Source organism: Morchella importuna, assembly GCF_003444635.1.
Source record: "Morchella importuna strain M04M26 chromosome Unknown Morimp01GS041, whole genome shotgun sequence".
Taxonomy (NCBI): Eukaryota; Fungi; Ascomycota; class Pezizomycetes; order Pezizales; family Morchellaceae; genus Morchella; species Morchella importuna.
Window position 1 is genome coordinate 13,394 of NW_025763438.1, and position 16,283 is coordinate 29,676.

At 46.6% G+C, this 16,283-nt stretch overlaps 2 protein-coding genes across 2 annotated transcripts; both read right to left on the minus strand.

The window, feature by feature from the left end:
* Nucleotides 1-1,548: 1,548 nt before the first annotated feature.
* On the minus strand, nt 1,549-3,559 carry LAJ45_10003 (uncharacterized protein; the record flags this gene model as incomplete). Its single annotated transcript, XM_046119534.1, has 5 exons — nt 1,549-2,059; nt 2,116-2,618; nt 2,673-3,241; nt 3,302-3,382; nt 3,433-3,559. 5 exons carry the CDS (start codon nt 3,557-3,559, stop codon nt 1,549-1,551), a joined length of 1,791 nt encoding a protein of 596 aa, XP_045967165.1.
* A 3,408-nt stretch (nt 3,560-6,967) lies between these two features.
* On the minus strand, nt 6,968-16,007 carry LAJ45_10004 (uncharacterized protein; the record flags this gene model as incomplete). The annotated part of the gene is made up of 7 exons (XM_046119535.1): nt 6,968-7,120; nt 7,179-7,691; nt 7,743-10,175; nt 10,230-10,369; nt 10,421-11,671; nt 11,726-14,793; nt 14,848-16,007. The coding sequence occupies 7 exons, from the start codon at nt 16,005-16,007 to the stop codon at nt 6,968-6,970; spliced, it is 8,718 nt and encodes a 2,905-aa protein (XP_045967166.1).
* Nucleotides 16,008-16,283: the final 276 nt, after the last annotated feature.

Genomic DNA, 16,283 nt, shown 5'->3' on the forward strand with positions numbered 1-16,283 from the left:
GCGTGTGCTTATGACCGAGATATGGTAGACTAGCTAGATGAGGTTGCGTGAGTTTGAGACTGAGATATGTTAGACAGATTTGCGATTTGCGATTTACGATTTACGACGTGCTTATAAGAATGGATTAAACAGATTTTAGTCTGACACCAGTCCCTCGTACACAAATACCTGGAATTTACTGAGGCAATTAGAATTAAGTAACGTGATTTGTGTGCAAATAGCTCCTAGCTGAAGGAAACGTGCACGTGTTGTGTTCCCTTGGAGGTATTAATCTTGATTTTTCATGCTTTAATTCTTGCTATAGCGCTACGTACTTGTCTTTCCGTCAATACCGGCCAGGTAGTTCCCTTGCTGTCTATATACATTATATTACAAGAGGGTGCCAGTAGGTTTGTGGTAGATTGTGATTGCAGGGTTCGGTGTTCCCCTAGCTCGCTCTGCCCTTACTCCCTTAAGTATTACTTCCCGGCCTTTGACAGTTGTGTGGGCGAGGTATCTAGTGGTAGACGCCTCGTCTTGCTACACCGCGTGCGTTAAGCCGCCATGGCCCGCGTCCGGGGGTCATGGGCTCAACCCCGGGGGTGGGAGTAATGCCCTAGAAAAGTGGGGTGTACGGCATGTAACGGGGAGCAGAGCTAGAGTCCAATATCGCGAATTGGGGCCTGTAGCCCGTGAGGGGCGTAGGGTCACAGCATTACTTTTTGGGTATTTATTTTTCAAAATTTATTGCCAACTTGATTATCTTAGCAGCTCACTCGTAATTTTGGGTCTCCATCTCCCCTGTGGTACAAAAAGGGTTGTGGTTTAGTTAAACCACCGGGTGGTTTAATTTACACTACAAAATGACTAGCGCGGTTCATATTGAAATATACTAGTACATACAGTAGCAAAAATCGGGGTGATGCGGCCATGCAGTTTGAGGAGGGCTGGGTACGAGCCTACGCAAGAGCCTACAACGTCACCATCACGATAAAAACTATCATCCATTACAGTCACCATCACAACCGCAATTAATATCACCATTACTTCACGAATAAATCAAGGCCAAAGGTAAGGAAATCACAATGATATCTTTTCGTCCAACTTCCTTCTAACTATACCTATACTCTAGCAAAACGTTAATGACAGTCCAAAGCGAATAGGATGATCATAGAGAGTTGGATTTATTTCACATTGAAAAATGACAATCGGTCTCATGACAACCTTCATCTCCTGCATGCTTTGGTAAATTTTCTTTCCTTTGCTAGATGGCCTCGATGTAAGGGATTGAACGCAATTTGTTTTGGTGGCTTTGACAGATCCTCGTTATTTAAGGTATCTAGCCCGGAACCAGAATACCGCTAGATAAAGATGTTCATAGCATATCACTCGCCCCAAAGCTTTCCCATAACAGTAAATATGCCAAGCCCGCCCAATTACTTACCGACCAATCGAAATCCGCCTCTACCACAACCACATCTCCAAAGGTATTATTGTAGCACCAGGCATACCATCACTCTATATATACAATCCCAAGGTAATAAACAATCCAACAAGCCCGAACATCACCTACCGCCCCGGAACCTTCTTCCTCCGAACCTCCGGCGGCACCTGCTTCTCCTGACCATAACCCGCCGGCATCTCTAGCACTGACCCCCGTGCTGGCAGCTCCATCACCGACCTCCGCGCCGGCATCTCTACCGGCGACGCTTCCGCGTTACAAACCATCTCCCACCGTGAATTTGCGTCGACTTCCAGCTCGCGCGGGTGATAATATTCGTCTGGCGATGTTGGGCTGTTGAGGCCAATAAAGTCCTTGGGCTCGAGAGTACTTTCAGGCTGTTGGCGCTGCTGGCGGCGCCGGAAGAGTAGTATCCCAATGCCAGATAAGGCCAGAAAGGCCAGGGTTCCCCCGACAGCCCCGCCGATGATGGCGCCGCGGTTGGTGCTAGTGGAGGCTGCGGTGGGCTCGGGTGAAGCTGTTGGCGTGCTGGAGCCGGCCGTAACTGCGAATATCGAGCCCAGTTCTTTGTCGCTGAACCCGTTATCAGGTTCCAGTTTTGTCGCATTGCCATTGGCGCTACCGAGCGGTGTAAGTAGGACTTTCATAAGGTGTCAGATTGCAGGGAAAAATACCTCCCACCAATGACCGCACGCACCTCACTACTCACCTCATACGCGCCATTATCGACCAAGAACGTATCAGTCCATGTGCCCGTATTTATATCCCACAAAAAGGCCGCACTCGCATTCACATCACACGTCGGAAAGTCGTAACTGATGGCCTTTCTGCCGCCAAACTGAAACACATATCTCTCACCAATCACCTCACATTTCGGGGAGATTCTACCGCCCGGGTCCGCGGCCTCGTCGAGAACAGCGGATGGCAGGAGAACCCAGTCAAACGACGGGAGTGTGAGTGCCCAGATTGTGGTGACGGTGTCGCCGGTGCCGTCGCCCGTAGCGTTGGCCTCGACACCACCGAGCATCAGGATCTGGTGACTGGAGTTGTCGGCGGCGCTAACGGCGACGGTGCAGAACTCGGTGCGCGGGGGTGGGTGTGCGGCGTCTGCGGGGAGGGATTGCTTGTACCATTTTGATAGCTTGGTGCTATATATATCAATCTCGAGCATGGACGCCTATTCCGCAACATTAATCGCCCAGCCATCATAAAGTAGGAGCAGAGCACTTACCCAAGTCCTATTCACCACACCTCCAAACCTCACGATCAACTGATCGTCCCCAACGCCCACCCAAGACAACCCCGTCCCCGCAGACCCCACCACCCCAAACGGCGTATCCTCCTTGCTCCACGCATCTCCGGCCTTATCAAACACCCACAACGCCCCAGTCTCCACACCTTCGGCCACCGCTCCCTGATCATCCACCGAATACGTCCTCCCACCCAACTGATATCCCTTCTGCCTTTCTGGAACCCACGTATTCGCCTCACTCGACACCGGCGCCCCCACCGAGAACCCGAACGCCATGTCCGCAGTATCCTCTCGCCACGCCCCACCATCCACACTATACCACCACCTTTTCTCCACGCTCGCCACCCCTGTATCACCCCACAATGTGCGGTTCCCAGGCTCAGGCTTGCCGAGCGCCATCATGATCTCCTCGGTCTCCGTCGGCCACCACAGCGGGCGCGACAGGCGCGGGACATTGAGCGGCAGGGTGGTTGTCTTCGCATAGCTACTGACATTCCCGTCGGTGATCCGAAATGACGAGCTAATATCGACGGTGCGGAGGACGTTATCTACAGTTTCCCTTGTTAGGGCTTACAGGCGGGTTTAATGAGGGAGTTCAGTGTATATACTTGGCCCGTTCCATGCTACCATGTCTGAGGCCCATGATTGTGAACCGCCGAGGATGTAGAGCGTGGTGGGGGTCGTAGTCACTAATGGATATTTGTTAGTTTCCGAGTCGGAGGGGCTTTGGGTGACTTACTGCTGAGGACGCTGAGACTACAGTATGAGGCGCCGTTGGCATCCGGCGGAGTTTGGGCGGCGGCGGCGTGTATATGGAGGATGGTTATGAGGAGGCATAGAGCGCTCCGGAAGAAGTTTTTAGGCATTTGATGTTAGGAGTGGAGAGGAAATGGTAGTGATATTGAAGGTTGCCCGCTTCTCCGGGGTTTCTGGACGTTTTTTATGAAAATGAAGTACCAGAATACTGAAAACAGAACTGACAAGAGTACTGACAGGAATACTAACAAGAACAGAATAAGAATATTAACAGGGACAGAACCAGGATATTAACGGGAACAGCAAAGCCAAAAAAGCAAACCCTCCATAAAACTACGAAGCCCCAATCGCAGCAGAAGTAATACGGGGCCTTACATCCCACCTATCGAAAACCCATTCCTCGGTACTTATGCCAGGTCTACCTCGCCTATGTTTCTACATGGGGGGGTGGTTGAGACGATAGCCGCTGGGGGATCACCATGACCCTCGCACGCTGGGACCAATTGCCCACATAAGGCAGTCGTTATCTAAGTATAGATATGGTAGAAATGTAGGCACTCTATATCTACAGGGGGTTATTCTTCATGCTTTCCGCATGGGGAGGGTGCGAGTGGGTAAGTATGTACACAGTAACTTCTGCATTGGAAGGAAACATATTAGCTGGTTATATATGCAGTAGATATCAGATACGAATATCATTATGCGTTTTGATAATATTGTATATTATTTAAAGTGGTTTGTGACATAAGTACGTAATTATTGGTTTAGTCGGTGTCAAGGGCTTATAATTTGATTGACGGGTTTCGATACGAAAACAGCTCTGTAATATATAAGTATATCTTGGCTTATATTAATGGAATAATCGAGATCCAGTTTCCCATGCACTCCAAGACGTCAGATTCCCACCATCTATCTGCCTTCTCTTGTCAGATTCAAAGCGTCCAGAAACAACCGCTCGCCCATCCCATACAGTAATCAAAGTCGCCATCTCCCCTACCAAAAGCAAGAGATTCAAAGAGCGACCTACAGCTGACGCCGTGAACGAGACTTCATGTACTCTGCCCCCACAACCGCAGCGATAACACTACAGGCTCCGCAATTAACGTCGCACCGTTCCCCAAATGCGAAATAAGAGACAAACCCGCGCCGCAGCACAACAATCCCTCAGACACGCACCCCTTAACCCGCTTCCCGCTTCACTCCACCCCTAAAACGAAATAAAATCCCGCCACTAGGGACGTACACCGTGCAGGGGCGCCAACAGTTGCTCCGGGCTGCCGTTCAACGATAGACGACGGGACCAATTTGTGCCAAGGGTTGACTCAAGATTTGCCAAATAGGTTTGTCAATGGCTGCAGGTGACCACAATAATACATTTAGTTGCATGAGTTACTACTAAGAATTGCAATTCTTGGCAATTTCATAAATCTCAACACTTTTGTTGTGTAATTTGTAAAGAGAAAGTATAGATCGGTATCAGAGAGCTATTTGTTCTTCAAAATAAACTCCTAGATGAATATTTCAACCAAAAATATCATTTATGGGGGCATCGAGTGCCCTAAGGCGTTGAGTGAAACCCCTTGGCAAAGGTTGTAGACAATTAGATACAGGATTATGCAGCCCTCGGCGAGTCAACCCAATTCTCGGCAGAGTTGGACGGTTGATTTTGCTGCACGGTACACGGGTCTCTAATAATAATCCAATCTATTCACACATCCCACATCTGGGTAACGTATGGAACATTAAGCGTTCGGAGAGTTTGCAGTGGTGCCAAGAAACTAAATTCCACATCTTGTTGAGGTTAGGGTTAGAGCAGTCAATGATAAATCTGACTACATTCATGCTTTGGGGGGACAGCTGGTAGTGTTCATCATAGGACGAGACGATACGCAGCTCTGGCCAGCAGTAAATATGTATATGTGAGTATACTACATGTAGTACATCCGTGGTAGTGGTGCACACGACAAAAAGTCTCGAGACTTTGTTTTTTTAGATGATACAAGATAAAACGAGACCTGTAGGTGGGCAAGACAATTAATGTCGAGAGGTCTCAAAACATGATAAATGTTAAAACAAAATAGGACGTTTTCAGGGCGGAGCTAAGGTCTAGTACATAGATTAGTACGTGTATAAACCCAAGGGCTATCTAAACCCTAACCCTAATTCTGATTTTCATACAAGGCCTTTTGTGCTCGACCTGCGGTCTCGATATATACCCCGCGCGATACCTACCCTAGATCTCGTTAACCACAAGACCCTCTCTTCCCAGATGAAAGGCAAGACAAGATCAATGGAAGTCTCGTCTCGTTTTGTGTTGTGTACATCACTAGTCCGTGGTCATCAGTGGGCTCCTTGGGCGGGGGATCAGCAAGCGCCAGTTGAAGTTTTTGTTTCAAAGGCTTCTATTTAGCTATGATCTTGGTCCACCGCTACTCACTCGGTTTTTCCAAGGCTATCTCGGGACGGGGCAAGGCAAGCTAGAGGGTGTTGATACCTACGGTCTACCCTCACCTCATTCTATACATAAAACTTGATAGATACCTTGAAATTTGTCTCATCGGACCGTATGTAATTGATCCAAAATGGCAATTTCAACCCCCACCCCCCCTTTTTTCCTAACGCCATAATTTTTATATATCTTGTATAATACAACAACTTTGGAGCCTTAGAGCGAGCAATTTTGTCCTGCCAAGACCTCGAATTTGTGTAGGTTTTACATACAATTCACTCTCAATCTGAGCCATGTAGCTCCTTGATAATTGCCACACAAGAATGAAATTCATAGTATGGGCTGCTTAGACATTTAGGGCCCGTTCGGGAGTGGTCCGAAACGGAGTTATTGGGGCTTGAAACTCCGTTCTGGTGAAAACTCCGTTCTGAGAAAACTGGTTGTGTTTGGCGACCCATTTTGCGGGTCCAGAAAACAACATTAACCCTATGAAAACGCAGTTTTTAAAAAGTAGCTCGGACCTACTTTTTCTTATCACAACTTGCCATCACCCCAATTTTGCCTCATTGTACCGTCAACACCACAATCTCCCAAACAGTGCACCTCACGGTTAAAACTCCGTTTTAAAAATTTCTCCGTTTTCTCCCCACTAACGGAAACCTAAGCAAAACGGCGTTTTCTACAGTCTCGGCTCCCAAACAGGCCCTTAGCTTATAAGAAATTTGGCGCGTGGTTGCATTGTAGGCAAATTTTGTTGCTTTTGGCGCCAACTCGATGATTTATCTCACTGGATTGTACATATTTTTAAACTTATTACAAGAGTTTTTTTAAGAATGATAATAGAATAAAACCCTCCCCCCCCCCCCCCCCCGCGCGGCCAAGCTGCTTTATGTAGATCGGGAAGAAAGAAAAAAAAAGAATCGTCCATTACAATAGATAGAGAAAATGCTGATAAAAACACACCCCTTCTAATGACTGTATCTATAATAAATAATACCCATGCCATAAAACAAAACGCCGTTATAGGACAAATAAAAATAAATAAAGCGAAATGAGGCTGCTAAATACCCTACGACGGCCCACTACCGCCAAACCTCCCAAGAAGCATCATACCCTTTTTCTTGATACTTTCCTCGGAATCACCAGCAATCCCATCTTTCTGTCTAGACAATGCTGCTAGGTTCGAAAGGTGGCGACCCAGCGAATTATTAAAGATATTTTTCTATAATTTCACGTCAATATCTGTAGCCACGCTGAAGAGGCTGAATAAAAGAACTCACTTTATCATCATCCGGCCCATCCTGCATGTCCAGGGGCGTAGCACCTGTGGGTGGTGTGTAGAATTCAGCCGTATTAGCACTACCAGTGGAACCCATGGTACTCATGGTTTTAATTGACATAGACGACATTGAAGACATCGCGGTTCCTGGTCTCATGATAGATGGCGGTTTAAGGAAGCTATAGGATGTGCTTGGTCTAGCAGTCGAGGTGTCACGGTGAGACATTATAAAGTCACGTGAGTCGTCACCCTCCGGATTGTAAAAAGTGGCCGATGTTCCCAGTGAGCCGTTGTTCGCCATCATCCTGTGTAAATTTGGTGCGGGTTTGCTTGGCCTATGATGAGTGAGCTTATTTTGAAGTATAGCTCCAGTATGAGAAATGAGCGCCCGGATAATATCCTTCTTCAACCGCATGGCCAGGTCAAGGTTGGACCAGGTTTTATTCCGATATTCAAGCATGGGCATCCGGAATACAAATTCATGTACATCTTCAATGTTACTTTGGTCTCGACCCTATAAATTTGTTAATTTCCGATCTGTTCCAAGAAACGATAAGCAACACACCTTATAACTCAGGCATAAAACGACACTAGGAATCTTGATGTAAGCCAATGTCATGAAATTTGACGCTCTTGACATCATCTGGGAAAGTTCATCAGATCGTTTTTCGCCCCGGTCATTTGTAGACCTGTGGAAAATTTGCAATTTCTTGCTGTTCTTGTCGAGTGGAGGCATAGTAGGTATAGGACCTTCCAAAGACTTTCTAGACTTGACAGAAATGGCTTCGTTAGAAGTCTTATGAGCGAGAGTTCGTGATGGTTTGAATCCGCGAAAGATACTACCACCACTTGACGTTTTGAAGCTATTTGACCTAGGTTTTAGCGATCCCGCGGAAGCTGGTCTAACTAGCTCTGGTTTATTATCAAGTGACATAGTTGGCTTCAATCTCAAGTCAACTGGTGAGGTACCATCACTCTTTGTCGACGAGCTATCATCCATCGTGTGGGAATCGTTCTCCATCTCGTTATCGCTGTCGTCTGATCCTGATCCATCGGGAATAGGTTTCATTGAGTGGACCAGGAACGGTGAAAACCCACCATCTCCAAAAGCACCAGTACCAACCCCCGGGAAGATATATTCAAAGATCTTATCCCCAATCTCGCGCTCAAGCTGGATCTTGAGCGGGAAGAGATTGACCTCGAAATGATCCATCACCGGTATACCAGCAATCGCCTCCAACATGTGCCAATATACGCGAAGGATTTTAGTCTGTCTGATCTCTGTCATCGTCCGCATTTGATCGAAGAAGGGGGCAATCATCACAGGGTAGACGGCATTTGGAAGGAGATTGTATCCCCTCATCATCTCCACTTCTACGGTATTGAAATTAGAGCCATCGTTATTGTCCATGCGCTCATAACCGGCGTTCTGAAGACGGATATCCATAAGGGGGTCCTGTTTTTCGCGAAGAAGGCGCCAGACAATCTCTGAAGCTGATAGATACCACCGGAGGATTCCGGTGGCTTGGGATGACCGATCATCGTACTTTCGTTGAGCAGTGGTAATGGCCTTCATCATAAAGAATAACTCTTCCTCGCAACTTGCAAGATCCTCGTCAACCGAAACTCGTCCTTCCCAACCCTCGAGATCTAAGTTTCGAGAGTTGATTTCGAAATAAGTCTTGATGTCCTCTAATTGGTGTATTCTAGTTTGTAAACTTTCCACCATTTCCGGAGCCCCCGTCAAGTCACTGAAGTCAGAAGCGAGCATAATCTTCTCAAGCTTCTCGCTACGAAGCTTCTCCAAAGGCTCGGAGTATAACAGAAGATCAAGAACGATGATATACATCGCAAAGTACTGGGCTGAATCGCATGCTGCTTCAACCCTCGGAAAGTCCACCCATACGTGATCAATCCGACGCTCCTCGTCGATAGGTCCACCCCTAGTATTCAAATTTCCAGTCTCCAGATCGCTTACTTGGTCGCTATATTTCAAGCGAAGCGAGTTGTATTTATCGTATCTCAAAGTTGCAGAAGTCCTTTCAACAACACGCGAAAACCCAACGGGCAAATTGCGGAAATCAAACATACTCTCCAGTGGTACCCAAGGTGGCCATGAAGAGCCAGAGGGAGCGCCGTATCGATTAGCCGAATGAAGTGACATCGAATGCGGCGCGAAGTCTTGTCGCTGTGATACAAAGAACTGTGTATTTTCAAGATTCAGTGCGAATCGGCGCTGCACCAGACCGCTAACATCATCCCCAATCCTATGTTTATCCATAATAGACACAACTTTGAGCTGCATTCCTTGGGCGGCGACAAGTACAGCAGCACCCTTATTCTTCTCACTTTGCATCTGAATTTGAGGTGCTATGAGGCGGACATGATAGCTGTTCTGCGGTACGTACTCCTCGGCAACATCTCCAGTCAAGTCTTCTCTATGGACCTTTGCTGCGGCCTGATCCATACCCCTCCCGCCACTGGGCTTCTCGTCAGCGACAACAAATTTCTCTTCACTATTGAGAAGCTCTTTTATTCGAGCGTCAAGTTCATCGTCGCTTTGGGTACCAGGTGTGGAGGAAGGCCCTGTGCCGGTATATTCTCCAGTAGTGGATCCAGACGACGTCTCTTTTCCTGTCCCCTTCTGTTCTTCGACTATATCCAGAATAAACTTGACTGCTCGCCGGGACATGTAGTACACAAAACCACGCCTCTGGCTGACCTGGTGAATATACTTTAGAATGATATTCCTCAGTGAGTTGTTCCACTTTGCCTGCATATTGTGGACAATGAAACGATTGTCAAAATCACTGATGTAATCAAAGGGGGAATTTTCCATCCCAAGCATTTCAGAATCTGTATCAGATCCTTCGGTACCGTCTAGGTCAGGGGTTTCAATACCACCATTGTCAAGCTTGCTAGACATGCGCCGCAACATTGTCTGAAGAAAGTTGAGTTTATTAAATAAGATCGAACTCTGTTCGATGAGTTTCTCAGACTGTAGCGGTAGAGTTAATTATACGTTGCTGAATCAGGGGTCCGGCCAACTTACGTCTTGCTTAAGAGTCGGATCATCAGGATTTAGCTTCATTGATTGGGCGAGAGAATCTAAGGCTTCCTTGTTTTTGTGGATTTGTTGATTCACCTTCTCTAGGCGTGCTTGTACAAGGCCACATTGAATCTCGCGAGGATCTATCCGCTCGGTTAGCTGATACTTACATCTAGCATATAATCTACACTTACCATTATTTTCCGACATGAGGCAGTCATGCGTGGGTTCATGCCCGAAGGGGCTAACACACTCGTTTCCAGAACGTGAATCGGGGTCACCATGATCTGTTTGCCTGAAATATGTGAATCTCGGAGTGTAGGCCAGCGGCATGATCTTTGTCTTTGGCGTCTTGTTACTAGGTAATACCCAATCAAGCTCGACAAAATCGTCCATATCAATCCAAGAATAATCACCATCTGGAATTGTGAATTGCGACATGTCACCCGAATACCTGATAGTGCTTTCTGCGAGGTTTAAAGGGACCTCAACTGCAGCCGCTTGATCCATCAACTCGGCCGCCGTCGCCCCGATAATGACTGCTGATACGGCCCTAATATCAGCGGAATGAAAATCTAGCTCAGCTTGGTTAATCCTCATAGTGGTGCTTTGACCGATATCCTCCCGTCTCTGGTGAATGTCAACCATGAAGCTATCAAGCTTGGCCTTTAGACCAGTAGCCGCAACAACATCATGCCCAGCTTCATCTTTATCGTTATGTTTGTATATATGGCTGATAAAGAGGGGAGATAAGCAAAGCTTGTATTTGATAGTGGCAAGATGTCTCCCAAATTTCTTACTCGACTTCTCCACACCAGGCCATAGAGGCCCTTGGCGAATGGGAAGGGACATAACACCGGAGAAAAGTCCCCACCAGGAGAAGAAATGGGTAAAAAACCTCGGGGTTAGATGAATTGTATTATAGCTCGTCGATGGCTTTGTGTTGGCGGATGACCAATCATGAGTGAGCGGGGACAGGATCGATAGGGACATATGGATATGTTGACTTCGGAATCCCCGAAAAGCATCGTACACTTCTCCAGGTGGGGCTTCGGCATATTGGGGGGTCTTGAGCGAAATATCATAGTGAGGCTTAAACTCAAAAGACCTCTTTATCAAGCCATCCGCTCCTTTGAACTCCTGCTCAAACATAAGCCCAAGCATCCACCGTACTTTGCCTGAAAGCTTCATTATGACTTTCTTGAACATTGCCGTGCTTTCAAAGGTGCCTAGGTGAACGCTTTTGTGATCGACAGGAGCTAAAGTGTCGAACTCATTTCGTACTTGATTGGTAAAGTCTGGAACAGCTAGTAGGTACTCTTCGCTGTCGACTATCAAGAATTCCCGTGGGTCCTCAGATCTACCAATTTCGCAACGCACATCTCCTCTCCAGCACATGACAAAACCAGCACCATCACCAACGATCTCATATGGATCGCGGGAACCTAAAAGCTTGATGAGTATCACTATCTCATAAGTACAAAAAGGATTGAGCCTACCTTTCAACGTAACCTGAACATCGCCGTCTCCTTTCCATGACACGCTCATATGCGAATGCAAAACTAACCTGATCTTATCCCAAAACCCGGTCCTCTCACTTGGATCGAAATGGGGTTTCGTAAATGTCTCAAAAACCATCATCATGTCTTGAATCGCAGGCTGGTAAGAAGTACACCATGTAGCCCTTGTTGCATAAGGAGTATTGATTGAAATCTCGAAATCTGAATAACTCTTTACTGCAGCAACCGTGCGTCTCACGTCGATAGCAAAACCACCTTCTGATATTCCAGATCCAGTTGAAGGTGGAATGATATTTACCTGACAGTGTCGCATCGACTCAGAACCACTCAGCTCCTCCCCGATTACAAAATCTGATTTGAGAGACCAAGCCGGTAGGCGAGCGGACTGAGACGCCTTGACACGAGGAACGTGGAGAAGGGGCAGTGGATAATCTCTCAGAAGAACTCTTGCCTCGCTGAAATCAAGCTTGATGCTTATGGGTACCAGTAATGCAAACTGTGTATTTTCTGGCAGACCCTTTCCAACTCGGTGCATAAATTTTGGTAGTTCCTCCATTGCGAAACTGGGTTTATCGATAACCAATTCAACATCACTGAGGAATCCAGCCATAAGTGCAGGTCGCATAGGAAGTCCAAGAATAACCTCGCTATCGTCAATATCAACGGGAATTTCATCACGTCCATAAAACGCTTCTCGAGATTCCCTAGTCTTGGAGCTGTGATAATCCTGAGCCCACCTCATCCGCTTAATCCACGCAGTTGAATTGTGCTCCTGCAGTCTTTCCCAGGCGTCCTCAATGGAGACACGAATGTCATCAGATGGTCCCGAATGCGCCTCAAAACTAAATGGCGTTGTTCTCCCACGATGAGACGACTTTGGTCTAGGGGCATCAGGTGACTCGGCGCGTACATTTGTATCTGGTTTCCAAGTTTTACTTCGTCCTCTAAACATTGAAGACCCTCCATTGGCAGTCTTAGGTGGTATCTGAATATTTCTAGATGTCTCCCATGATCGCCTTCTCTCACTTTCCTTCATCTTTTTTACCTTCGCATCAAATGCAGCCTCTCTGGCAAGTCTCTTCTTCTGTTCTGATAAACCTAGACGGTAGATGATTCCCAGTTGTGTTTCGAATGGATCATCCTCAAGCTCAAGAAGCAGTGCCTTGGTTCGTAGCGATATTTTAGGAACCTTGCTGGCTTTTACGGCCCCCTTACCGAGAATATAATCGTTTGTGCCCGTTTTAAAACGGTGATGCATTTGTTGGCTTGCTTTTGCAGTGTTGATAATATTATCGGTCACCTCATATAGGATGAGTTGATGGGGAATCGCCAATCGGATTGCATCAGCGGAGATATCAATAGATTTTTGCTCCGTTACATCCTCACCACTTTTTCTAATCGCTTGACGCAGGTGAACTTGAAGGTGTCGCAAGCTGACAAGCCTAGTCCAAGTCCCCTTCACATTCGGCGATTCTGCATATAGCCTCACGTGTTTTGCTTTAAGCAATGGGGGGCCCCACTTATGGCGCCGAGCATCAAGACCGAACATGTCCAGCATCATTGGTGGGTCATCGGGCATGCTTGCCTTGATGCGAACATGGGAAATCTTAAGCTCCAAATTTATGTGCTCAAAAGAGTCCGAGAGAGGACTGTCATCTATTTCCATTCCTCCAAGTGGCGCGCCGAAGTTATCCGAAAATTTCGTGGATCTGTTTACGCCCTCTTCTGGCCTTACACTCCCCCCGAATGCCTCCTTGAGAACCTTCGTGGCAACGAGAACAGCATAATGTCGATATAGTGAGTAATTGAAGAAAAACGATTTTGCATGCGAACTGATGTGCAGTGTTGGCCCTTCACTATCCGTAGAGGTCGAAAACGAGATATCAAATGCGGGAATATTCAGAAATGGAACTTGCTCCCACGAATCCTCGGAATCCACCATAAATCCTTCTAATCCCTTGGTGTTGAAAGTTAACTTCCTTCCATCTGTAGGATTCTTCAAAGCCGCCACGGATGGCATCTTAGATCCTCGAGTATCATCCGGTGTGAGGATCCTTGAAGTGATCCTTCTTCGAGGAGGAGGTCGATATCGGTCATCGACTTTTCGCCCTCTATACTCCACTGACCACGAATCTAGTTGCAGCGCAGCCCCACGTGTGAACCCAGATATTTCCTCATCTATACCTGCAATCTCCATACTAAAATCTTTACCTTCTAGCTTAAAGTGCTCGATCCAAGCAGGAAGACGGCGAAGGAAGTTCGGAACATCGGACGTTCGTGACCTATGGAGTTTATCAGGTTTGACATTCCGGTGGAATTGTCCAACCATTTGCTTAATCCCCTGAACAATTTCTGGACGTACAAGACGAAGTGAGAAAGTTTCGAGATATGCATGCGCAGTAACTTGGATTTCAGGGAATGCGTTTGCAAGTACTCTAATGTCGAGTGCATCGGTTTGCAAAAGATCATGTTTCTCTCCGGAAAATCCTTGATAATAAAGATGATGAGATGTAATCCGAAAGGAGCCGTTAAGGGAGTAATGTTTTTCGCCCTCGGCTTCGTATGACGAATCTGCGACGGCGGAGATAGAAGACATGCTAGAAATAAGTAAATCCGTATTGCCAGCTGCTTTCCGTTCCGGGTCTGTCGAAAACACGGATATCCGAATCACAGGCTCGTGGACCGAGAAATTAATGCTTGCTTTCGGTAGAAGATTTGAAATAAAAGAAGGTTTTCCGGAAGCACCGGAAGAAGATTTACGAGGTTTTGTCTGCGTGAAGGCTAATAATATAGGCAAGTGTCTAGGCTCAAGATCTATTGAAGGTGATGTAATAACCATGTTGGCGAAAAGCATGTTGGCATTTAAATCAGATTCGATCGATTTCTTGCTCATTTGAATAAATTTTGAGGGAAGCGTAGTCTTAGTAGTCACAGTGACCATCGGAATGTAAAGGATCTTGTCTTGTCGAATGCCATCGTCAACACTGACTGAAAGGGAAATTGCGGCCAAGAGAGCTTGATGGGCAATGTCCTCCGGAGAGAAATACCTGGAGACGATCATTTAGCAAATTGCAATGTTTAGTCTGGGGTGAATATCATACATGCGATGTGCAGGTGACTTTTGATCTAAGCGGTGAATATCCATTCCCAGCTCTTTCATACTTACTACAACCTGTAGAGGTTTTCCAGAAGGCTGGACCCTAGTAACAGCTTTCGAAATGATAAGATATCCAATAGCGAACTGGACTTCCTTTAACCCTACCAGTAAAGATTGCAAGAACTTCTTTGATTCATCCACCGCTTCCACGAACTTTTCCGATTGACTTTCCGGTGACGCTAACTCTTCCATAAGTGTGCCCAAGGGCACTCCTGGGGATTTTGCCTTTGCCGATTTCTTACATTTGGGCCGCCTTATTTGTTGAAGCTTTTCACGACATCCAAGGATCTGATCAAATGGAAGACTGATTTTCCCGAATTTGATAGAAATTGCAGCATCCATGATTACATCTGCCTCCTCCTCTAGAACACCGTAAACATTGAACATACAGTGATCCATAAGCTCAACAGGATCTTTCTTCTTCTGGTGGAAAAACAACATGCTCTTGGCAGTAAACATCCATTCGATGGGTTTCTGGTTCTCTTTAAGATCCTGACAATGGTCAAACATCCGATTCCGATCGATTTTCTGCCGATTATCCAGCATTGTCGTCATGCTGCTAATCTGGATGCTCCCCACATCATGAACATTCACGGTTGTATTTGTGAATATGATGTCTACCATTTGAACCCATTGAAGATATTTATGAAGCTTTTTCAGCTTCTCCTTCAGCTTTGATTTTCCTCCACGCATCGCGCCCCTATTCTTCTGTATCGGAGCCCCGGAAGCCACCACACTTTCCCTCCGTAGAGTATCTTTTCTCCCCCTTCTGTTGCGGGATTGACTTTCAAACTCATCTGATTCGTTATCCTCCCCCTCTTCTATTTTCTTGAAATCGACTGACAACGATGAATCCGATACAACGATAGAAATCCATGTTGGTTGCGTAAACGTCGGCCTATGTAGTAACAGTCCAAGCTTCCGGACCTCGATCTTGACACCGTTGACGGGTTCGTAGCTGATCCGCTTAAATGCGAAGTATCCGACTCGTTGAATTGAAACTCCGGTGAGGATCCGAAGGATGGCGAAGAAGACAAATGTAGCTAGGTATCCAACAACCACAACGCCTAATACAAACGTTGGGAAGCGGTACGCGGTGGCCATGTGAGAAATTATTATGCTTTCTGTGATAAACTCTGGATTTTCGTTGCCCTCGTAGCTGCCCCCTATTCCCTTCTTCTACCCTGTCCAAGTTCTTGCTTATATGGAGGGCCCGGCTCGCGTGCCTCCTCAAAGCTTATGGATGGATGCTGTTTTGTTGTGTTATAAGCTTGTGCTCATGTTTTTATGATATGTAAAGAGCGAACAATGAATTATGGTGGAGAAAGGGAGCAAGGAGTGAGCTTGTTGGCCAAGAGTAATAAAAACGGGGGTTGAGAT